This window comes from Pan troglodytes, chromosome 16 (genome assembly GCF_028858775.2).
Source record: "Pan troglodytes isolate AG18354 chromosome 16, NHGRI_mPanTro3-v2.0_pri, whole genome shotgun sequence".
Classification (NCBI taxonomy): domain Eukaryota; kingdom Metazoa; phylum Chordata; class Mammalia; order Primates; family Hominidae; genus Pan; species Pan troglodytes.
In genome coordinates this window covers 72,450,486-72,476,261 of record NC_072414.2, presented here as the reverse complement: position 1 = coordinate 72,476,261, position 25,776 = coordinate 72,450,486, and the positions used below count along the sequence as shown (strand labels likewise).

The 25,776-nt window shown below is 46.0% G+C and overlaps 1 protein-coding gene across 6 annotated transcripts in view; it reads right to left on the bottom strand.

Moving 5' to 3' along the window:
* Positions 1-25,776, bottom strand: part of ARNT2 (aryl hydrocarbon receptor nuclear translocator 2) — a 196,941-nt gene that overhangs the window by 105,403 nt on the left and 65,762 nt on the right. For all 6 annotated transcript variants that reach the window (XM_016927276.4, XM_016927280.4, XM_016927281.4 and 3 more), the window contains exons 4-5: positions 25,503-25,716; positions 20,704-20,917 (exon numbers count right to left, since the gene is read on the bottom strand). In XM_016927276.4, coding sequence (XP_016782765.1) covers positions 20,704-20,917; positions 25,503-25,716 — 428 coding nt within the window. The remainder of the gene's footprint in view (positions 1-20,703; positions 20,918-25,502; positions 25,717-25,776) is intronic.

Sequence of the window (25,776 nt, the reverse complement as noted above, 5' to 3'; positions counted from 1 at the left end):
CAGCAGACTGGGTCAGGGAAAGCTTCCTCCCAGAGGAGGTGCTAAAGGAGCCTCAAAGAGATGGAGCTGCAAGGGATAGGAGGCCCCAAGTAAAGGGCTCAGAGCAAGGTGTGGGGAAAGTGGAAGGAGGGGTCTGAGAATAGTACAAAGTCCTGTTTGGCTGGAGCTCCATAGGGAGAGGGGCTGGAGAGGTGGGCTGGGGCCCAACCCCAGGGCACAGAGCCCTAGGAAGGCATGAGCAGAAGCAAACAGAGGAGTCAAGCTCTCAAAAATGATTCTGCTATCTGTCGCACAGGCAGAAAAGCCAGAGACTTGAGAAACATGCTTCTGACAAACCCTCCAGCCCTTCATGCTGTTGGCAATGAATATTGAGCACGCTTTGCAAAGGCCACATTCCATTCTAAAAGCAAAACTTCTACCTCCCGGAACTGCCTAGGAAAAGTCATATGATTTGCAGTTTAAATATACGAATATCAATAATTTAGATTTTAGGAGCAAAAAACTTGTAAGATTAGCATTCATATCCAACATTCAGGAAAAGAGAGACACCTCAACTTGGAACCTGAGTGTCCAGCCGTGTCGGGAGAGCTCCTGTGTACACAAAGAGTGTACTGGGAAGAAGGAGGAGTTGGCAGCAACAATAATGTTCACTGAGCAGAATGGGCTCCTGCTGACCCACAGAGGGAAACTGTTTTCAGATAGTAAGAATAGGCTTTTGGGAACCATCCGCCTCTGGGCCCTCTTGCCTTCCTGAGCAAGGAAGATGGCGGCTGGGGTTTGGGTTAGAACTCAGATTAGAATCTGTGGCCATGGAATAAGGAGACAAAAAAAAGGCTTACAGGGGTGGGGGTGCCTGATTAGGTCTGGCAAAAGGGACTTAGCATTGCGACTAATAGGCCCTGCAGACACTCAGAAGAGCCTTTCCGCCAAGCAGTCTGTTTGCATGTCAATCCCTTTGTCCCTCTACTGTACCATCTGGGGAAGGTGCTAATGAGACTAACTAGGCAAGGAGCAGGCAGCAGGATGGCACAAGGAGGGCAGCAAAACTCTGCAGAGAATATCCAAGAGATCATCATCTCATGAGCAATGAAAAGACCAAGACTGGCACATTTGGGGTCAGTCCATACCAAGGGGCAGAGAACTCCAACATGAATGGCAGGCCATACCACCTCTCCCACCTCGACAACTGGGCTCTCGTGGCTCTCTGAAAAGCCCGAGAACTTCACAGCTTTTTCTGCATTCACATTCTCAACATGATGTGGGATCACGGGCCACCGCCTGCTGTGGCCTGCTGCTCTGCTATTCATTATAAAATCATCACCCCACAGTCCTCCCATGGCCGGCACCTCTTCTGCTATTTAATCTGTAGACAAAAGTACAAATTCTTCATCCTGTTTAGAATATGCTGAAGTGTGATTTAAAGAAATACATTCCTCTTGGGGTATCATGCTACAAAAATGCCAGAAATGCAAGCCTGAGGGGTTTAATTTTAACGGTAAATGATTAACCCTCCTTGGCTGTGGAAAGGCAGCCCAGTATATGCCAGGAGACCAGGCTGACATGGAGTTCAAGAAGGCAATTTCAAGTCGTGCCTTCCCTCCTTCGCAGTTTGCTAATGAAATGATTTTAAAAATACAAAAATAGCAGGAAAAATCTGCATTCATGAAGAAAAACAGTAAAAGGGGCCTTAAAATAGAGAGATATTGAAATATTTCTGCAAAAAACAGCACAGCACACCTGGGATGGTCTGGAAATGAGTATGAGCAGCTCATGTGTCTTAGTTCATTTTGTGTTGCTATAAAGGAACACCCGAGGCTGGGTAATTTGCAAAGAAAAGAAATTTATTTGGTTCATGGTTCTGCAAGCTGTATAAGAAGCATGGTGCCAGCATCTGCTTCTGGTGAGGACTCCAGGAAGCATCATGGCAGAAAGCAAAGAGGGAGCAGGAGTGTCACATGGCAAGAAAAGGAGCAAGACAGAGAGAGAAGGAGGGGTGCCATGCTCTTTTAAACAAACAGCTCTCAGGTGAACCAAAAGAGTGAGAACTTACTCATTTCCACAGGGAGGGCACCAGGCCATTAGTGAGGGATCTGCCCTCATGATCCGAATATCTCCCACCAGGCCCCATCTCCAACATTAGGGATCAAATTTCAACATGAGATTTGGAGGGGACAACCATTCCAACTATATCACCATGGTTCAACCAATATGAGGAAACAAACTGCCTGGGAAGAAAGTGAAAGAGTTCCCTACTAGAAGTTTCCAAACTCCAAGCAGGAGAGAGAGAACAGGAAATCAGGAAGCAGAAGACAAGTGACCTAGGGTATAATCACAGTGAGGCCAGAGGCAGAGCCCCCTCATATCACCCTGACTTAAAGCAAACAACCTGCCACATAAAGAGGAAGAAAAGCTGCCACAGCCTGCTTCTGAGAGGCAGCATTTCATGTAAAGGAGTGGGCATGGCCCTACTAACTTCAGGTAACGGTGACCAAGGCACAGGGCTGCCTCGGCTGCAGCTCCCAGATAGCTGTACACAATTCAGGAAAAATCAGAACAAATCCCCCACCCCCACTCCCCGCCACTTGCTGTGGTTTGAATGTGTCCTCCAAAGCTCATGTATTGGAAACTTAATCCCCAATGCAAGAGTGTTGAGAGGTGAGACCTTTAAGAGGTGATCAAGTCATAAGGCCTCAGGAGGGCAGAGCACTCATGAATAGTTTAATGTCATGATTGTAGGGATGGGTTTGTTATAAAAGCAAGCTTGGCCCTTCTTGCTTTCCGCTCTCTGTCTCGTTCTCTCTTGCTTTTGCTCTCTCAGTCTTTTGCCTTCCACCATGGGATGACACAGCACGAGGGCCCCTGCCAGATGTCAGAACCACGGTCTTGGACTTCCCAGTTTCCAGAACTGTAAGCCAAATAAGTTTCTGTTCATTATAAATTAATCAGTCTGTGGTATTCTGTTATAGCAGCAGTAAACAGATTAAGACATCAAGAAACAGAAAGAACACAATATGTTGAAACACTAAGTCTCAGCAATATTTGAGAAAATCTTTTATAATAAAAAGAAAATAACCTGGGACCAAGAAAGATTGCTTTTAGATGAAAAACATGATTTCAGAAATGAATACCCAAATGGAGGCAATAAATAGTGATACTGCTAAAAACTGAATCAATGAATTAAAAGAAACCTTTGGAAATTCTCCGAGGTCACACACACACACACACACACACAAACACACACACAAAACAAAAGGGAAAGGAGGTAAATATAATATGCAAAAGGCTAAGATTCCTAGATAAGAGAGTCAGGCAATCCATCACAGGAATTTGAGAACTGAGCTGACAGAGGAGACAGAGAAGAGGCATTCAAAGAAATTATCATAAGGACCTCTGCTTCCAACCGAGTAACAGGAGTCAGACTGACCTTCCCTTCTGAAACCATCAAGCACCCAGTAAAATCTATAGAATAGTTCTTACACATTGGACATCAGGTAGTGAAGGACCCTGAGAGACTAGAAAAGAGGAACAAAGTTGGAGGACTAACATTATCTGATTTGAAGATGATAAAGCTGTAGTAATCAAGACACTCTGAGCCAGGCATGGTGGCTCATGCCCGTAATCCCAGCATTTTGGGAGGCTGAGGCAGGAGGATGGCTTGAGCCTAGGAGTTTGAAATCAGCCTGGGCAACACCAGACCTTGTCTCTACAAAGAATAAAAAAATTAGCCAGACGTGGTGGCGCATGGCTGTAGTCCCAGTTACTCAGGAGGCTAAGGTGGGAAGATCACTTCAGCCTGGAAGGGCAAGGCCGCTGTGAGCTGTGATGGTGCCACTGCACTCCAGCCTGGGCAACCAAAGAAGACCCTGTCTAGAAAAAAAAAGAAAGAAAGAAAGAAAGAAGGACGCTCTGCATAAACGGAATAGCACAGAGTCCAGAAATAGACATACACCTGTGTAGATATAATTGGTGTGCAAAGGCAATTCAGTAGAGAAAGAATTGTCTTTTCAGTGAAGGTACTGTGATTCAGCCAAGAGATTAAAAAGCAAAACAAAGCAAAAAATCACCAAAAAACCAAAGGTGCTGGAACAACTGAATATGCCTATACTTAAAAAAAAAAAAAAAAGGCCTGTCCTGAGAAGTAAATGAGATGTGAAGTCACTTCACACAGTATGTAAATATTAGTTTCTTCTCTTCTTGGATCCTCCCAACCTCACTCCCCAAAAAATCCATTTCCCTTCCAGCAACCAGAACAGTCTTTCTATATAAAAATGCAAATTGGATCATGTTAACATGCTTTCAGGGACTGCTTCTTGCACTAACAGTAAATTCCAAGTGCATAATGGTTCTCTGTGGCTGTCCCTGGTCTGACGTTTCCCCCTCATCTCACTGCAAGGGATATGGCTTGGCTGTGTCCCCACTCAAATCTCATCTTGAATTCCCACATGTAGTTGAAGGGATCCGGTGGGAGGTAATTGAATCATGGGAGCAGGTCTTTCCCATGCTGTTCTCGTGATAGTGAATAAGTCTCACAAGATCTGATGGTAATAAAAAGGGGTTCCCCACACAAGCACTTCCCTTTTTGCCTGCCACCATCCATGTAAGTCATGACTTGTTCCTCCTTGCCTTCTGCCATGATTGTGAGGCCTCCCCAGCCATGTGGAACTGTAAGGCCATGAAACCTCTTTTTCTTCCCAGTCTCAGGTATGTCTTTATCAGCAGCATGAAAACTAACTAATACAATGGCCTTCCTCACTTCCCCAGAGCCACCAATACCTTCCCTGCCCCAGAGCCTTTTCACATGCTATGCTATTCCCATGGCTGGGAAAGTTCTTGACCTCACTCCCCCTACCACCTCACAAATTGCTAATTCCCATTCATGTCCTTCCATTTTCAGCTTTATAGTCATTTCCTCAGAGGCCTTTCCCTGCTCCACTCTCCCCACCACCTCTAACGTGTAAATTAGGGTCCCCTGCCCCTGTCCCATAGCCTCCTGTTCTTTTTCTTTAAAACATGCCACCAATTTGACTCTATATTCATTATATAACTGCCTGTTTGTCCATTTCCTGGGGTAAAGCTCCACGATGCATGGTGACCACAGTTTCATGCATTGCTGCATCTTCCGTTTCTAGTGCAGTGACTTGTGCTGATAACTATCTGTTGACTTAAACTAAGATATGCAATTTGCCTCCCATAAAGAGGTTTCCCCTTCCTCTGTGAAGACCTGGTGGCCAAGCCCTAGTTGCTGGCCTCAGTCTTGGGCCAGGCTGTGGGCAGCCCCGAGGGGAGACGGGACTGTGGGGCGGGGTCTGCATCCACATGGAGGGGCTCTTTGCATTGTCAGGTTATTTTGGGTAAACCTCAGCTGCTCTGGTGGCCAGCCTGCAGCCAGCTCCACCAATAGGCTTTCTTCCGTGGGCTTCAGTAGACACTGCGGATGTCCCGCCCAGATACCCTGGATCTCACGCACCAATTTGACTGCTGGGTCCTCTCCTAGCTGCTGCAGGTTCTTCAGCTGATGGCTCACACCTGCATCTTCTCCAGAGCCTTCTCCTTGAAGCCGCCTGGACTGAAGTTATCTAGGAGTTACACCCACCCCTCAAGGCCTGTGACCAGTGACTGATTTGCCTCAAAGAGGGACTGCAAAACCCCACACCCTTGCCTCAAAGAGGGACTGACTCTGTGCAACTTACTCTCCCAGGCTTTGTCCCTGCAGATCAGGTTGAAGCTAGACTCCCCAGAATCACATCTTTGCCTGGCTTCTCTTCTGACCTGTCCTGACCTATCCAGCTTCTCTCTCTCACCACTTTCTCCTGGGAGTGCTTACAAAAGTGTGTGCATGAATCCCTGACTAGGTAGGGACTGAGAATACCTCCCAAGACAAAGCTGCCTACGGTTGGGGAAAAAAAAAAAGATGACAAGCATTTACTGAGTACCCAGGCCACGCCAAGCACTGTCTCGGGCAGCATCCTCACACCAACACTGATGAGGAACTGGAGGCTCAGGGAGGATCCCTGTACTCTGTCCAAGATCACCCAACTGGTCAGCGGGGAAACGAAGACTCAAACCCAGGCAGAAAGTCCATGCTCTTAACTCCACACCATGGCTGTCGGTGAGTCCACCCATCTGCCAATTCCCAGCCCTAGCAAGCAATGTGAGCTGTGCTAAGATGATGGCAGGGGTTACTGGGGGTAACTTCAAACTGAGTACAAGTGCACTGTTCCAGTGTAGAAAGGGCTATCTTCTGAGGTGGCCAGCTCTGCCACTGCAGGTGTTCAAAAAGAAGCCAGTGGCCACTTCACAGGCCTATTATGGAGAGAGCTGTAGAACTGAGAGAAGAGTCAGCCTGTGTGACCCTCATGATGCCGAGCTCTTGTGAGTTCAGGTCCTTAGAACGTGTGCACTCAGCTCAAGGTTAAAGAGTGGCATTGTAAATAGCTCACTGGAGAGTAATTTGTGTCATCACCCAAAAGGAGAAAACTGAAAGCCATCTATCAGATCACTGCCTGAGCAAATGACGGTCCAGGGAGGCTTTGCGTTGGAGTAGAAGAAAAGAATCTACAAAAATAAAGGGAAAACTGGATGCAGATGTTTTCCTCAATTAGCTTCTACTAAAAAAGCAATAAACAGGAAAGATCAGTGCTATACGTGCACTTTTATTTAGCCATGTGGCATGAGTCATGACATTTCAGAGGGAAATGTGTCTGTCTTTGGTGAAGCTAAAGGAAACTATTTTATTTTCTTTATCACACTGGAGTTTTTGCAACAAAGCTATTTTTAACCAAAGTATTACAAAATATGACTATCACGTGAGATGATTACTGAAATCTAAATCATACCAGCAAGAAGCAATGATTCAATTCGTCTTTTCAAACATCCCAAAGTAACTCAAAGTAACTATATCTGCCTAAAAAAATACTACTTCTAGGTTATTTCTGTTGTAGTTTCCTGTTATAGAAGGAAGAAAAAAGTATTTGTCGATTGGCTTCCTGAACATCAAAGTTAGGATAAAAGATACTTCATTAGGAAATCAAGACTCTTTCAAAGAGGACTTAGAATGTTAAGTGCTGCACATTTTTCAGTTGTGTTGATGACTACATTTTTAACATTTTGGTTTTCGGTGGTAGTAAATTAAGAAACTATCTTCCTGAAATTTATCTCCTAGATAAAGGACAAATTAGGTTGTATTATTTTATTTTATTTATGCATGGGGTTTGTTGGCAGGGGTCGCATTGGGGAGCAGTAGTTGGTCCACACTGGAATCATCAGGGTAGCTTTTGAAAGACAGATGTCTGAACTTCACTATGGTACAGTCGAGTTCACAGAAATGGAGTGGAGTCCTGGCATCTGAATTTTTAAAAGAATCAACAGAATTCTGATGCACAATGAGATTGAGAACCACTGTTTTAAGAGCTGGGAATTTTAAAAACTTATGTACAAAGCTGTAATAAATGTTCTTCAGGCGTCACTTGGGTATGCCTTGTTTCAAGAAAAGCCATAATACGAAAATGAGAATGTAGGAACTTTAGGAGGTGACTTTTAGCATTATAAAGAAGCACACCAGTGTTACATGGTTAAATCTCTGCATGAATTTAAAGCAAGATTTAGCATTCTCAAGTCGATTCACATACATTTTTGGTGGGATAGAAAATATGTATGTTGAGCCACTGAAGAGAACTTTCACCGCCTACTCCCTCTTTATCCAGGACAGAGATGCACTGTTATTGGGAGTTGGAAAAGGCCTGGATCCTGCAGACCACCTCTCCCTGCTTCTCAAACCCAACTTCCTGATTCCCAACAGCCCAGCTCAGGCAGAGGCTGGAGAGCTCCCTCTACTACAGAATCTTGTTTAGAGGGAAGCGGCTTGTTCTCTAATGCCAAAAGGGAGAACCTAGTTGGATGTGTACATAAAATGCACATAAGGTTCACAGTGAGGGCTGTTCTACTTGTATCCCTGGCAGCCTCCCTGATTCCCTGTAAGCCCTGTGCTGGGGAGGCTGTGTCCTCTCAGTTATTTCTCTTACAAAGAAATATTTACCATGCATGGAAAATCCAGTCATTCAGTGACATTACTGGGCAAGTCTCCTCTTCCAGTCTTGCAATGCCCAGGTAGGCTTCTGTTTTAGATCCCTTCCCTAAGAAGTTGTTGCCATGAACAAAGCATGAGAGGTCTGCATACCTAGAAGACAAGGTCCAGAAGACGAAGGAGACTGGTGAGGGGCAGGTGCCCTGGTCTGGTTTCAGGGTCCGATTATAAAGGAAGCCTCTGGAAATGTAGGCACAATGGTCAAGTACCAGCTATTTAAGTCCAACATCTGGAAACTGAGTCCATACCTTGCAGGCTGTCAGAGCCAGGCCTGAGCGGGCCAGGTGTCAGTCACAGACTATGTCCTGAGCTGGGGGCCAAACTTCTCAACTCCTGGATGTGCATGGCTTGTTCCCCACTCAGACATTCTGGCCCATCTCCCTGCACCCTCTCCTGCATCAGTTCCTGGCCTTGACCCCTCCACGCACCCCATCTGAACCCACCCTCAGTGTGGCGACCTGCCACTGCTCTCAGCAAAAACAGCCCTGACCTCGGCTCTGGATTGTGCCCAGCTCTGCTGCTGTGCGCATGGACAACATGAAGGGGCAGGTCTGACCCAAGGCACGGGGAGGTGGGCAGGACTCAGGCATGAGAGGATGAATCAGGTCAGGACAAAGGCAGGCGAAGAGAGATGGAAGCCCAGGCTCAGGGCTGGGTGGTATGAGAAGCAGGGAGAAGTACAGCAAGGGGCAGCCTGGAGGAATTCAACTGCCTTCCTGGGTCTGCACGGCGACTGAATTCCAAGCCCTGCCATATCAGGGAGGTGTGGAGAGGAAGAGGGGGAAGTGCTGCTCTGTCCCACCTAGGGTAGCTTCAGCCTACTCCAGATGGATGAGTGGTGAGCATCAGTAGCCCCATCTGGAAGGAAACGAAGAAGAATAGAGCAGGAAAGCGAAGCAGAGGAATCGATACAGCAAGGCTCAACCTGTAACCACATTCACATCTGAATGGGCTCCATGCCTACATGGTGGGGCAAATCAAATCCCACACCACCCACAGCCTAGAAGACCATTCCTAGGGCTGTACCTCTGCTGACTCACTGCATAGGTGATTAGCATTATAAAAAATTAACACCAGTGAGTATTCCTATCCCCCAGCAGGGCACAATGAGCACATTCTGCATTGCACCCAAGTTGATCTACAAAAATAGGCTTGTGGGTCCAAAGGGATCCATCAGTGAACGCATAAACATCAAAGGAAGCAGTGGATTTTGTGGCTTGACTCAACACGACAAGTCAGGGATGCTGAGGAGGTGCCTCCTGTCCTCCCCGCGGTTAAACTCGCTTCTAGTAGAAGAGATCTGACGATGAGAAGAGGCACCAACGAGGCCACCAATGACCCTGGATATCAGCTTTTTTAAAACACTATTTGGGTAAAGGACTAGAGTGAGTGGATCAACTCCCCTTGTTGGTTTCACTGCCTACATATCTGGTGAAGTTAACCACTTCCCTCCATCTCCACTGTTACAATCTATACTGGGTTTTACAGTGTCTCCAACCACCCCCTGCCCAAAATTCATGTCCACTCAGAACTTGCATATGTGACCTTATTTGGAAAGAAAGTCTTTGTAGATAGAATCAAGTTAAAATGAGGTCATACCAGATTAAGGTGGGCCCTAATCCAACAGACTGGTATTCTTAGAAGAAGAGGGAAATTTGGACCCAGAGACACAAAGGGAAAATGCCACCTTATGATGGAGACAGAGATTGGACCGATGTGTCTACAAGGAATGGCAAGGACTGTCAGCTACCACCAGAGCTAGGAGACAGCCATGGAACAGATTCTTCCTCACAGCCTCCAGAAAGAACTGACCTGGCTGCTGACACCTTGATTTTGGACTTCTGACCTCCAGAATGGCAAGATAACACATTCCCATTGTTTTAAGCTGCCCAGTTTCTAGTAATGTACTATGGCAGCCAGAGGAAACTATACTCCTCCCCAACCCAAGCCTGCATCAACCCTCGCGTAGATAACTCTAGCATCCTCCTAACCTTGAATACCCCAAACCTGTCTGGTCGTCCTATGACATGTTCTCCACTCTGTCACCAGAGTGACCATCTCACATCTAACATGGTTCATGGGCCTCCACTGGTTAAAATCCTCAGTGGCCTGCAATTGGTCTTGGAGTCAGCATCCCCTCTCCCCATGCTTCACCATCTCCTCACCTGGCTGCCTTCTGCTTCCTTATTAGATCTCACCAGGCATCAGTCACTCACAGGGGCATTCTCCAACCTGCCCAGACATGTCCCATTCTGTGTTGTTTGTTCTTGTTGCCCTCCTGGCCTTTTCCTCCACAACACCTATCACAGTGTGTTAGATGTGATTAACTCTTTGGTGTCTCTTTTCCCCACTGAACTGTAAACTCCACAAGAGCCAGGCCACATGGGTTTTATTCATCACTAGATCCCCAGCACTTAGTACAGTGTCTTGCACCAAGTTAGTTAGTACTCACTAAATACATGCTGGATGAATGGATGAATGAATAGAACAAAGAGAAAGAAAAAAGTAAGTGCCTCTTTTCTTCCCTCTCCTCTACCTGAGCCTGCAATGGGGATTCTCAAGCACATGTCACACTTTTGTAAAGGGGCAAAACTAACAAAGATCAGGGCCTACCCATCTTCCCTTGTCAACAGTACCAAAATCCTAAGACACATTTTAGAGAGCTAAGAAGACAAATAAAGCAGGGCAAGATGGAAAGTTTGGGAAACCACTGATCTATAGTAGTGTTTAAATGGAATTTGCAGTTATTAAAACAAATGAATGAACTCTCTACAATTCCCAAACACTATCATTAATACTATCCCATATGTCATTGAATGCCTGCTTCAAAGCAGTTTTGTAGGAGATGCATTATTGTTTGCATTTACAAGCGAGAAAACTGAGGCTCAGGGAGGTTAAGTCATTCACCCAAGGTAAAGGCCATGGACTGTAACTGTCACCAGGTTCATCTGACTCCAAGTACAGGGATTCTTCCACTCCCCCGCTGCCTCCCTACACCCCTATGCACCGCCCCCCATCCCCACCACCACTCCTTAGCACACACGGATGGTGGAGCTCACTGTGTGCAGGGAGGCCAGCCTTCCAGCCAGAGTCAGCAACGTGTGCAAAAGCACCACTCTGACTCCTTTATCTGCTGTGACACAAGAGTGATAATGAACCCAACAGCCTGGGCTGGAAATCTGTCCAGATTCATGGAATATCTTTCAACATAAAATATGAGAAAAAAACACAAACAGTTCAGCAGCATCAGCCATACTATGCATGTAGCGAAGCAAAACAGGCAGGTTATATAAATATTTAACAACGAGAAAGAACTGAACTGGCTCCAAAGAAACATCTGGGATAACAGATCTAAGGAGGCTGAGGTTTCTAGTGGGAAAGTCACTGTGAAGATACAAAAAACAACCAGCCAGCAATTCTCAGATTTCATTCTCACGTGCATTTATCAAGCACCTCTGGCAACTTACCCCTAAATGCTTTGTTTTTAAGTGTTTACTTACACAACTGGGCAATTTCCAAGGGGACTAAGTCAAATAAACATGCTTTTCTTGCCATAAAAATGCTTTATTTCTATTTCGAACAACAGAAACTCAATAACAGTGTTAATAGTTGAGTCGAGATCAAATCAAGTTGTTTTTTTTTTTTTTGCCACATTTATATATGTTACCTAATATAGCAAGAAATGGACTGCTGAATGTGTTCAGGATTAAGATTCTGGCATTAGTCCAAAGACTAAGTTTGGGCATTCCAAATAAAATAAGCTATATATTTGAAAGTACAGTTTTTATGAAGTTACCTTCATGACTGACACTTGGAAATGGACCATCTTTTTCCAGAACTGATACCCCAGGGGTGGACTGCATAATTCACAGGACCCCTGTGGGATCAATTATCTGCCTGACATTCTTCCACTGAAGGACTCAACCACATGGCTGAACTCAACAGTCTGTCCTTGCCCTCTTTTGCAAAGTGTCAGGAAGAAGGCCCAGCTGCCTTGGGTAGGCTGAGGCTGCATGTTGACAACTGGCAGCTATTTTCCCAGGCACACACGTTCCAGGAGGTGCACGCTGTCTCTTGCAGCATCATGTATAACTGGCTTTCTTCCTGCTCTAGTCTGGGTCCTCCCAGGGTGACAGGATGAGCACGCTACCAGCTCCTCGCTCTCCTGTTCCACAGTGGAGGATGCTGCCTGCTGAACCTGCAAACTTGGTGCGGACCCTGGTGGAGAGCAGGGGATGTATGGGCTTGTGCGGCGAGGTTCCTAAGGCTGCTACACAGGCTGCTCTGCTGCCATACACATTTCCCCTGCCTAGTCAGCCTCTGCCCTAGATAGCAAGCATAGAGGGGACAGCAAACCCCCAGAGCTACACTTCTAGCTGCTCCCCACCAAGGCCTGGTCGCCTGAGAGCTGTACAAACACAAGTTGGGCAGTTGAGTCACTGAGGCAGATCCCATCACTTCATGCCAGTCCCAGATGCCAAAGGATGCCCTCGACCCAGGCTGCTGCAAGCAGCCCCCAGCACAATCACTATTTGCTAAATTCTTTAGTTCAGCAGTTCTCAAACTAAAATGTGCATCGAAGTATATAAGTTCCTGGGGAATCCTATTAAAATGTACATCCTGATTCAGTAGGCCTGGGATGGGAGCTGCAATTCTGCATCTCTAAGAAGCTCCCTGCACTTCATGGATGCAAGTGCAGTGTACCCATGAAACACACTTAACAGATTTTACCAGGGTTTACCTCCCAAGTAAACTCAAATAAACATGTGCATGGAGTTCTATAATTAATAAGACATTTCACAAAGTCATAGATTCCCCAACTTTCTGAGGAGTAAAGCTAAACTCAGAGATCAAAGAGCTTGGCAAAGCCAAGAATAACAGTGCACTCAATCCAGATAACTTGATATGAAGTCCCGGGATGGCTTCACCAAGTCAGTTGTTCTCAAACTTTAACATGCATCACGATGACTTGAAAGGTAGGTGAAAATACAGATCTCTGGGCCTCCAGAGCTTCTGATTCAGTGGGGAAGAATCTGCATTTCTAACAAGTTCACAAGTGATGCTCATGCATCTGGCCTAAGGACCACAATTTGAGAAGTGCTCCACTAGACTACACAGGATCCTAGAGACCCCTGCATCTGAGCCTCAGTCTCAGAGCTTTGATGCCATTCACCACTCATATGCCCAAACCCCACTAAACGCTGTTCTGGCTCCTGGTGCCCCAGGGATATTGGGTCACGCCAAGGCTTTTTTGTCTCTAGATGCCCCAAAGGCAATAAGCTTCTTTGGCATTGACTACGAGCTCTACTTTGTAGCAGCTGTTTGGCCTCAGGTGTGTGACCCTGAGAACTTCTCAGTAACTTCAAGCCTCATGCTCCTGACCTGTGAAATGGGGCCAATAATCCCCATGCATAGGACCTTGATGAGCCCCAGACAACAAATGGTTCTCAACCCTTCCCGTGCATCAAAATCACCTGGGAAGGTTTAACAAAACACCAGTGCCCAGCTCCCTTCCCCAATCCTGGGCAAGTGTATTTATCAAATCTCCCCAGGTGATTGATGCTAATGTGCAGCTAGGGTTGATATCCACTGAAATAGGTAAACGTGCTAGAAACATGCAAGATGGCCCGCTGTGGTGGCTCATGCCTATAATCCTGGCACTTTGGGAGGCTGAGATGGGAGGACTGTTTAAGTCCAGGAGTGTGAGACCAGCCTAGGCAAGATGGCAAGACCTCATCTCTACAAAAAAATTAAAAAATTAGCTGAGTGCAGTGACACCCACCTGTAGTCTCACCTACTTGGGAAGCTGAGGTGGGAGAAATGCTTGGGACCCTCCTAGGCTCAAGAGAGGCTGCAGCAAGCTATGACTGTGCTACTGCACTTGAGCCTGGGTGACAGAGCAAGACCTTGTCTCTACAAAAAAAATTTAAAAATGAGCCAGGCATGATGGTGTACACCTGTAGTCCCAGCTACATGGGAGGATGAGGCTGAAGGACTGCTTGAGGCCAGAAGTTTGAGAACAACCTAGGCAATGTAGTGAGACCCTATATCTAAAAAAGTAAAAGAATTCATTACAGCTATTAATATTTCACTGTTATGGTATTTATTTATTTGTTTATTTGAGACAGGGTCTCGCTCTGTCACCCAGGCTTGAGTGTAGAGGCACAATCATGGCTCACTGCAACCTGGACCTCTTGGGCTCAAGCGATCCTCCCACTTCAGCCTCCTGAGTAGCTGCAGCTACAGGTGCATGACTCCACACCCAGCTAATTTTTTTAATTTTTTTTGTAGAGGTAAGGTCTTGCTATGTTACTCAGGCTGGTCTCAAAATCCTGGACACAAGCAGTCCTCCTGCCTTAGCCTCCCAAAGTGCTGGGAGTACAGGTGTGAGCCACCCACCCAGCTGTGATGGTTTAATGAGAAGAATAAATGCAACATGCACTGAGTGTCCCACAGACGTCCTCTCTCCCAGGCAGGGAGACTCTTCAGTGAATGCACCATCTTTAAACTCTCATGGAAATGCAGCCTGATGAAAGGTATATGAGCAGAGCTGCAGAGCTGGCTGAAAATGGCTCCCCGGTGAGCTGTTCTCGTGAGCTGCTATCTGTGCCCAGACCACAGCCTAGCCAAATCCTGTGATCCAAGGCTGAAAATATCTCCGGATTTCCATGAAGCTCTCAGGGAGATAGGAAAGCTTAATCACAGCTGATTGGGACATGTGAATCATGCACAGGAACTTTCCAGCCAGATCCCTTGGGGACCAACCTGGCTCAGGCTCTCTACAAATTATCACAAAGAATTCCGGATGGAATAGTTGGCAAATGGGGGTCCATTCATTCAACAACAGCTGGGGATTCCTGCATATAGGAGATAGGGGAAGGAGAGGCTGATCACAAGGTAAGCTGCATCCCACATAACCTTTCTACAGCCATGCAAGGCAGGCATTTGTTGAATGGATGAATAAATGAATAAACTAAGTAGTGGTCGGAGAAAGAAAGAAAGAGGGAAGGAGGAAGGAGGGGAGAGAGAGAGAAGAAAGGAAGCAAAGAAGGAAGGCAGGCAGGCAGGCAGGAAGGATGGGGAGAGGAAGGGAGGGAGGGAGGAATTTGGCCTTTGCTTGCACCCTCTTCTGCTGTTGGACAGCTCTATTTTGAAGCTATTTTCTACACTGAACCAAAATGCTGACCCAATTCTCTGAATGCAGGAAGAGTCCAGCAGAAACAGAGCCATGGAAGTGTGATGCGGGGGAAAGAGGCCAAATCGACCTTGTCTTGAAGAGTCCGTGGGTTATGCTTGTGCACATCCGCTTTCCAGCCAGGACAGCCAGGCGGTCCCCACCCAGGGCAGTGCTTGAGGTCACCCACAAGGCGCCTCCAGTTCTGCTCACCAGGATCAAGGTTCTCCAGAGTTCAACAGCCACAGGAGGGAACCTGGGAAAGGCCACCGGAAGGCACAAAGAATCTGCTCACTCCATGCTCCCTTGGGCGGCCCCTGCTGAGCTGCTTCTGCTGCTCCCTGCTTGCTCTCTGAACCCCACCTCTTGGGCATATCCAGTTACAGTCACAGGCTCTGCTATCACCTGGAATGCCCTCGGCCTCTCCTCAGCTCCTCTCCTTCCCTGCAGAGAGCTGGGGCTTAGGCCACTGAGATATCCAGGATCATTAATTCTGTGGCCCCTCCCTGACACCACTCCCATCTGATCCTGGCACCTCCATGCTCCATCTTCTGCTCAGAATCCTGTAACCCAAACATCCCAGCATTCCTGGTGAGAGGAAAAGGCACTTTCATTCTGCAGAACACTCGTCCTTCCCCATAAGGAGCTCCTCCAATACCACCGAGGCCAGCTCTCCTGAGCCAGCCAGTGCCTGCCTGCCCACTGTCTCTTCTTTCTTTTAGTGACAGACAGCACCTGATTTCCTCCAAGAGGGAATCTTCTCTTTCTGAATCCAAGTGCCTTGGGTGGTGAGGTAGATGGACCTCACATCTTAGCTCAGAGTCTCCCTGGCCATCAGGATCAGCCAACAGCAGGGCAGGTAGACCAAAATGAGCCAAGAGAGCCGGGCCCAGGATGTTTGCGGCAACCACTGGAGGAAGGCACCCTGTTTCTGCTGAGCCTTCAGAATAGGTCCTCTTGGGTTTTTCACCAGTCCCCCTCCTCCAATCTGCCTCCATTTCATACATTGGTGGATGAGGCCTTGAACAAAAGAGTAGAATCAGAGCTGGAAGGAGCCTTAGAAACTTCCTGGGTCAAGATGAGGAGAATGAGGGTTAGAGAAGAAAGGAACTTGCCAAGATCACAAAGTGAAAACCAGAACAAAAGCAGGGAGCTCCCAACTCCCTTTCCAGCACTTTTCCACTAGCAGTGTCATTGTTGTATGGTAAGGCTTCACCCATTCTCTCTCCATGTGGATAAATTCCAGTTTTATTCGCAGACAAGTCAGATCATGACAAGTCACATCACTCCATGATGTTTCTAAGGAGACTGTATATAACCTTTCACCCACTCTTTGTCACCACCTCTCCAGCTAGGAAAAATTTTAATTCAACAAAGAACTCCACCATCACCCTCACCCCAGATGCTGCAACTCTTTGACAGCATATTGATTTTCTGGGGTCCCTGAGCCAACATGGGAGTCTGCAGGCCCCAGTGAAGTCAGGTTTCTTGTCCCCTCCCCTGTGCACACGCAAACCTCCACACATTCAGTACAGGTGACCCTGCAGGTCCAACGAATGAGACATTGAATCACCACTGAGAGAGGCTCAGAGGAGGGAAACTCCACTGGGAAAGGAGGTCAGGCTGCCCTAGTTAAGCCACCTCCACTCCAGCAGGCCTTGCCTGGCTCCCTGCCTCGCCTCAACACCCTTCCACCCTGACTCTCCCAAAGTGGACCATGTCACCTCTTTCCAGGCCTAAAACCACATGAGTCCAGGGACAGGAGGGTTTGAGAGACTCTAGTCCAATAATTGAAGGCATTAAGCCACACCTGAGGCCTTTTAATACAATTTTAAAATTATGCTTGGGCTGGTTACATATGAAACCCACTCCAGTCCTGTCCTGAGCACCAGGAAAACCCTAAGGCCCGTCTGAGTAGCAGCCCAGTTTCAGAGAGCTCTTCCAAGCTCTCCCCCATGGAATCAATAAGAGCTTGTTGCATGTTCTAGGAAAGTCGCATCACACCCTATGACTGCAAAAGAGACCCTGTCCTCTCTTCCACCCTAAGAATAAGAACCCACTTCTCCAGCCTCATCTTGTTCCTGACAAGACGGGCTTGGCCCACAGGCAAACTCAGAGACCTGGCTCTTCACCTTTCACAGGGCCTTCTCTGGCATCTTGGAGGACACCCTCCACTGTACTGGTTCTGGCTGCCTTGGCCACAGTCCAGTGTCCACTCCGAGGACATTTCTGTCCAGATGTGGTTCACATCGCCTGTTTAAACTCTCCCAGACACATTCAGACTTCACATGGACAGAAATGTCCACCCAACTATGATGAACCAGCTGGCTACACCCTTTGCCAGAGCCTGACCTGCCTTGACCATCGCTTCCCTGGCAGCTTCCCCAGCTGGGTCTCCAGACTGGGTTTCCAAAAGCCACATCCTGTGGTCACATATAGAAGTCTGGGAAAGACAGCACTTTCCAGAGAAGGTGATTTCAGCTGTCAAACCAACATTTCCTGGTTGGTTGGTTTTCCGCTTTTACATTCCTCCCAAATATTTAACTTTATAAGGTGTGTCCCTTAGGATTTCTATATGGAGTTTGCTAATTCAGGCAGGAGAATGGGGTAGCAGAAAGAGTCTTTCTGAGCCTATTTCAGCATCGCTGTTTTACAAGAACATCAAAGCTTACTGCCAGGAGAAAAAGACACTGTCCTTACACCTTAATTCTCTATCCTCTTCCTCCTTTTTTACATCTTTGATCACCAGCACTGAGAAAATTACTAATATCCTTCCGAAACAGCTGTAGACTTCTCACTTTTAGCAACATCAAACTCAGTCTTATCATAAGTGTTATTATAGGTGGAATTGTGTTCCCCACTAAAATTAGTATGTTAAAGTCTTAATCCCCAGTACCCCAGAATGTGACTGTATTTGGGAGATAGAACTTTTAAAGAGATTGTTAAGCTTAAATGAGATCATATGGGTGAGTCCTAATTTAGTGACTGGTGTCCTCATAAGAAGAGGCAGAGACACAAAAGATTCGTGCACACAGAGGAGAGACCTACACTTAGGCTGGTTATAATTCTTGTGAGAATGCAAGAAGGTGGCCATCTCCAAATCCAGGAGAAGGGCCTTAGGGGACAACAAACCTGATGATCTACTGATCTTGAATGCAATGGACTAAATGCTTACGCTCTCCCCAAATTCGTACGCTGAAATTCTGATCTCCCAGATGATGATATTAGGACATGGGGCCTTTAGGAGGTGATTAGGTACTGTTATAAAACAGATCCCAGATAGATAGCTAGTCCCTTCCACCATGTGAGGACACAGCTAGAAGGCAACATCTAGAAAGTAGGCCCTTGCCAGACATCAAGGTGCCTTGATCTTGGACTTCCCAGCCTCTAGAACTCTGACTGTATTAGTCTGTTCTCCCATTGTATAAACAAATACCTGAGACTGGGTAATTTACAAAGAAAAGAGGTTTAATTGGCTCACCATTCTGCAGGCTGTACAAAAAGCATGATGCTGATATCTGCTTGGCCTCTGAGGAGGCCTCAGGAAACTTACAATCATGGCGGAAGGTGAAGGGAAGCAGGTGTCTTACATGACAGAAGCAGGAACTCTTAAGAGAGAGAGTGGGAAGGTACTACACACAACCAGATCTTGTGAGAACTCACTCACTATCATGAGGGCAGGACCAAGAGGATGGTACTAAACCATTCAGGCGAACCCACCCCCATGATCCAATCACCTCCCATCAGGGCCTGCCCCCAACATTGGGAATTACAATTGAACATGACATTTGGGTGAGGACACAGATCTAAACCATATCAGTGAGAAATGAATTTCTGTTACATAAAAGCTATTTGGTTTATTGTATTTTGTTATAGCAGCCCAAATGGATTAGGACATTGAATGCCCAGCCTCCAGAACTATGAGAAAATACATTTCTGTTATTTAAGTAACCCATTCTGTGGTATTTTGCTATGGCATCCTAGGCTGACCACAATAAACAACACACTCACTAATTTATCAGGCTTCTGCTGAAGGCCTACTATGGGCAAAGCACTGAGTTTAGCACTGTGGGCAGACACAAAAGCAAGTGGGAATACAACAGCTCACAATATGGTCAGGGAGAATGACAACACAAATATATCTGTCATAGAGCAGAATGCAAATATTTTGGTATAATGCTTCTATAACTCTTGTTTCAACAATGCAAATTTGTTCCAATGTGATTGACATATTAAGGAATAATCTGAGCATAATGTGAATGTTGTGTTTGCTTATCTGTAAGAAAAACTAGATGAACATAGAAAGGTTGTGCCTAGCTGAACCGGGCCACACGGAAATACACAAAATTCACATACCTCAGACATCAGTCAGCTCTCTCGGCCCACGGTGTGTTATTAGCCACACTCATCCACATTTGGAGTTAAAACTCTCCGTCTGATTTCACATGACTGTCCTCCTACCATTTCGCAATAACATACAAATGACCACACCTTCTGAGACCACCTCTGTAAGCAAACTTTAGGTCATTTTCAAACTCAACTGCCATATGTGTGGTAAGATGTATACATTTCTTAACCACTTAATGTTAAAGCTGTGCTACCATTTATAATAGGTTTTTATTTTTGCTTTTATCTGACAAATTATTGAGTGTTGTTCTTCTAAACCACTTTTTCTCGATAAGCCCTATAGTTTTGAATTGCATGATTGTGTATACTGCAGTGATTTTTAGAAACATGTATGAGTAGAATTGACTATATTTAAACATTTCAATAAGGAACTAGATTTCAGGTAACTAAGGCCTGGGTAATGAATGTTTATGGTCAGGATCACAGAAAATCACATGCTTATTGGATAAACTTCAAACAGGGCATATGGATCTGGCTAATATATCAACGACAACCTCTAGTGGTAATGTATACTAATTGCAGGTAAAATACAGAAAAATGTGATGTAGTAAAAATGGATTTTTAAATGTTATCGAATGAATGAAGCTATCACACAGGCCAACTCACATATATTCCCTCACCTTTAGGCAGCTTTTTATGGCCTCCAGTTTCCTGGCCTGTTTACTAAAATAATTTTTTTGTTTTTTGTTTTTTGTTTTTTTTTGAGACAGAGTCTCACTCTATCACCCAGGCTGGAGTGTAGTGGCACAATCTTGGCTCACTGCAAGCTCTGCCTCCCAGGTTCATGCCATTCTCCCACCTCAGCCTCCGGAGTAGCTGGGACCACAGGTGCCCACCACCACGCCTGGCTAATTTTTTGTTTTTGTATTTTTTGTAGAGACGGGGTTTCACCGTGTTAGCCAGGATGGTCTTGATCTCCTGACCACGTGATCCACCTGCCTCAGCCTCCCAAAGTACTGGGATTACAGGCGTGAGCCACCACGCCCAGCCAAGAATGTCTTCTAGAGTCAAACAGCCTCATAAAGGGAGCTCCACTGACCTGTCATTGAGTTTTCTGAGGTGCACAGTTGCTCTCTCAGCTTCTCCACGTCATCAGGATGCACCTGTTCATACAGTGTGCTCCCAAACCACTCTGACTGGGGCTGGTTCAGAACAGGGGTGACGGAGTCAGACACATAAATCACTCGCCCTGTCTCAGCAGCCACCACAAACAGAAATCCATCAGCTGCTTCAAGGATGAGATGCTTCAGTTCCTATAAAGAAAAGATTATGATTGGCACAATACACTGACAGACCCAGGCTGATTCAACTTTCTTATTGGGAAAGCAGCCTTCAATTTCCTTTATCTGCATATTTATTCTGGTACACAAATAGTTTGGGAAATGAGTACTTTGTTTCTGAAAAGTAAGCTAGAAAAATGCACAAAGCTTGCACCATCCCTATGATACAGCTACTGTAAACACGGTTAGCCCATCTTCATTAGTCCTTTGTTGGGGAGAGAAAATTTCCAGCCTAGGGGGATGGGAGAGCAATGAGTGATCACCAGAAGGTACTGGGTTGCCAGAGGCGTGAACAGCTTTGCCACATATTGAAACTGTAGTCATGTCATTGGAGCAGAAGGGCCCAACACATAGTGCTTGGCACAAAAGGTGCTAGATAGAAGGAAGGGAAGGGGAAGGGGAAGGTGAGAAGGGAGAACGAAAGAGACCACGTGTCTCCCCACCCACAGCTTGCCGTACTGAAAGTACCCTCTTGTTCCTTTTCTCTTTCCATATTTCTGAGCTGAATGCTGGCACTGGCTATAAGAGTATCCTCTTACATTTGCATTTCTGTCGGATTTCCAGAACTGACAATAATCACCATCATCTCAAAAGACTCTCAGAGTAACTCTGGGAGGCAGCAGGGAATACAGCATTATCCATATCACTTTACAGTGAGAAGAGGATAGGAGCATCAACCTTCGGCTCACATTGATTCATTGGGGTCATGACTGTCATTGAAGGCAGGGAGGAAACTGGGATCAAGGAAGGGGCAGCAGGAAGCCTTGATATTATCCTCAGAAGGACGTGGATGGGGCAAAATTAACTTTGTTAAAATGAGATGTCTTTTCTTTGCAGCGCCTGAAGGCAGCTCAAGTGTAGTTGCCCATACTATTCTCACATCAAGCTAAGGAGCCCTTTGCCACTGAATGAAATGGGCTTTGTGCCTGCAGGAGCCAGGCACTAAGTCTTCCCTAGACACTGTAATCCATGGCCACCCTTCCAACCACTTCAAGTACTGTTCAGGCTCCAGAGGACAAAGGTATCCTTCTAGGTCAGCAGCTAGCAAACAGCTTTTGGCTGGCAATCTTTTGTTTGAATGTAATCTTATGTGAAAACCCCACTGTAAAGCACATGGACAGCCAGCAGAGTGAAGGCAAAAGGTGGAGAGTCTGGCGCCCCAAATCCCAGTGACTGAGCAGGGTACAAGGACCCAGAGACTAGGGAACATTGATATGCTGATGAGCAGAACCCAGGGAGCTTTGTAAATGTGTCTAAGCCCTTGGCTGGGGAGGAATTCTAACATCCTCTGCCTGGGAAACCAGGGCAGAAGCAGTTGGTACAAGCATTTTTTACGGATAAGTTTATTTTGCCCATTTCTCTTGCTTTGCACTTTTGCTGTTCTGCGTCACCTAGATGCTCAATTAGTTCAGGGAATTCGGTCAGCATTTTTATTTTCAGTTTTTGGATGATCTTCCCAACAGAAAGAGCTGTTAAGAGAATTAAAAACGGAAGAGGGTGTCTGGGGAAGTACAGAATTCTTTGTCACTGGAGGAGAGGAAGTGGAGACTGAATGACTTCACTCATGAATTCACATTTTTGTCCAGTTTGCAAAGACTGTGGGGAGGTCTTATGGGATGAAGCCCTGCTCGCATCACGGACCCTCTTTTTTCCACCCTCCTCCCTGATGTGTATTCCCTGGGAGACCATCTATCACTACCAAGTTCCTGTGCCCTGATCCAGAACCAGCCTCTACACTCCAAGAAAACAGTCACGGTTAAGAGCATGTATTCTGGAGTAAAAGGAGACTATCACCTACGGCTCTCCCACTTAGCTGTGCAACTTTGGGCATGTTACTTCACGCCCTCAGCAATGTTTTTCAGTGAGCTCTTGCAAGGTTAAATGAGATGCTGTGTGTGAGGACTTAGTAAGGGCCTGGCACACAGTAGGTGCTCCATAAATGTACCCATTATCATCACCATCCAAGCAGCTGAGAGAGGAACAAAGGTAGGGCTCATCTGACCTGCACAGCTGCCTTCTCTCTTCATGCCACTTTCATAATCCTCAGTCACTTAAAGATAACGAGATTCATTTCAAACCTTGACTCTGTAGGTTTTTTGGTGAGGATTAAAAAAATATAGACAAAAAACTGATTCTAGCAGCCAGTAGTGCTCAATAATTTCTGTCTGTTACTTATCAGCTATTTACCCTTCATTATACCTCAGGCCCATGTTAAACAATCTATGCTTGTTGCCTTCCTCACCACAACCACACGAGCTGGGAGCTATCACTGCATTTATTTTTACAGAGGTGGAAATGAGGCTTGAAGCTCCTGCCCTGACCACCACAGTTTGTGTCCTCCAAGTGGCACATATTACCACTGCTGGACCTTCCTAACATCTGCCAAGCGAGGGCTCCCATGACCACTGGGATGATTTAGAAAGGGATCAAATAGGCGAAGTGCTTGCTAAAGTGTCTGCCACAGAACAGACAGTAATAAACGTTAGTTCCTCGTCCCTTATTCTTTTTAAACCTAACTTCCATGACATAAATCGAGTCTCGGCTCTAGCAGAATAAATCATTCGGTCTCCCAACAAAATCTTTTTCATTCCTGCCTGTGAGGTTCTGTACACACTCTTCCCTTTTTGTGAAATCCCTTCTGCTCCCCTCTTTCTAAGTATTTTTTGTGGCTCCTTTCTATGCCAATACTGTCTCTGTCCTGAGAAGTCCCTCTTGATAATACCAGGACACTTCCACTCTATTTCAGCTTGGCCACACGCTGTGTCTTGTTAAATCCTCCATTACTTTTAGGACCCTATACCCTACATACTTTTGCATTTCCTAACTGCATGCCCTGACAACTGTATTATTTCACCTCCACACCCAATGCCCCCCCACCGGCTATACATAATGAAGTGCTTTCAAAGCCATCATCTCATTTATCCTGCAAAAGCTCTTGGAGACAGGAAAGCAAAAAGCTTTATGTTCATTTCACAGATGAGCACACTGAAGCTTAGAGTATTTGCCAACTTGCCCTATGACCAGCACATGGAAATACAAAGACCCTGAACACAGGCCTCTGGCTCATGTAAAGCCACTTATAAAATACGACCTCACTAGCCATTTTATGCGTTTCTTCTTGCCAACTAGTCAAAGACTAGTGTAGGTGTTAAAAATATGGCTTTGGGGTCCTACCAGCCTGTCTTCACTGGACCCAATCTTGGCTCCTCCACTAAGCAGCAGATTAACCCTCAGCAATCTGCTGACTCTAAGCCTCAGCTTCCTCATCAATAAAACAGAGCTAAATAACAGTGGCTTCTTCACAGGGCTAGAATAAGTAGTAAATGAGATAATTCACAGAAAACTATGACTCACACCAGGCACCCAGCAAATGCCAGCCGGCTAAGTGCTCTGATCGCGGCTACTATTATCACTACTGCTGCCATCACTGTCTTTTTTCTTTAACTTTTATTTTAAGTTCAGGGGTACACATGCAGGTTTGTTACGTACTGCCAAGGGAGTAAACTCATGTCACGAAAATTTGTTATACAAATTATTTCATCACCCAGATCCTAAGCCCAGTACCCATTAGTTATTTTTTCTGATCCTCTCCCTCCTCCCAACCTCCACCCTCTAGGAGGCTCCAATGTCTGTTGTTCCCCTCTTTGTGTCCGTGTGTTCTCATCATTCAGCCCCCACTTACAAGTGGGAACATGTGGTATTTGGTTTTCTGTTCCTGCATTAGTTTGCTAAGGATAGTGGCCTCCAGCTCCATCCATGTTCCTGCAAAGGACATGATCTCATTCTTTTATATGGCTGTGTAGTATTCTATGGTGTATATGTACCACATTATCTTTATCCAATCTGTCATTGATGAACATTTATGTTGAGTCCATGTCTTTGCTATTGTGAATAGTGCTGCAATGAACATACGTAAGCATATGTCTTTATGTAGAACGATTTATATTCCCTTGGGTATAAACCCGGTAATGGGGTTGCTGGGTCAAATGGTATTTCCGTTTTTAGCTCTTTGAGGAACCTCCACACTGCTTTCTACAATGGTTGAGCTAGTTTACACTCCCACCAGCAGTGTATAAGTGTTCCCTTTTCTCTGCAACCTCACTAGCATCTGTTACTTTTTGACTTTTTAGTAATAGCCATTCTGACTGGAGTGAGATGGTATCTCATAGTGGTTTTGATTTGCACTTCTCTAATGATCAGTGATGCGGAGATTTTTTCATATACCATCACTTTCATAGGCTGATCATATCAGCACAATTCCAGCATACAGCGTTTTTACTAACTTCTTCCCGTGTCAGTGTGCTGAGCACGATGTTCAGATGCTCAATATATTTTTTTGAGTGACATCCCATTAAGGTTATGGGAAACATAAAAGCAGAAGACCCAAAGATCAGACAAACCCTCTTTTGAAGACAGCTTCTTGGAGAAAAATGGAAACAAAACATCTTGGCTTCATTCCTTCCTCAACCTTGAGCCCTGGTTCCCCACGTAGTTTATTTCATCTTGGTGACGCTGGGATTCTCCCCCCTTTCCAATGGTGACGTGATGACCAGGGTACCTGCTCTGTGAGGAAGGAAGGCTTGTACGCGCCATCGGTGGACTTGTTCCCTGTACCCCTCATGGACTTCATGTGCGAGACGGCCATGCGGAGGATGGTGAGCTTGTCTGGCTTCCGAGCCAGTGCGCTGCATGTGGGGACCATGTCGGAGAGCTCCGTGATGTACTGAGTCATCTTGTTCCGTCTGCGCCTTTCGATTTCACTATGATTCTCTCTTTCCAGAAAGCACAAGATCAGGAGAGGGGAAAAAAGAGAAGTATCAGATTAGGGATTA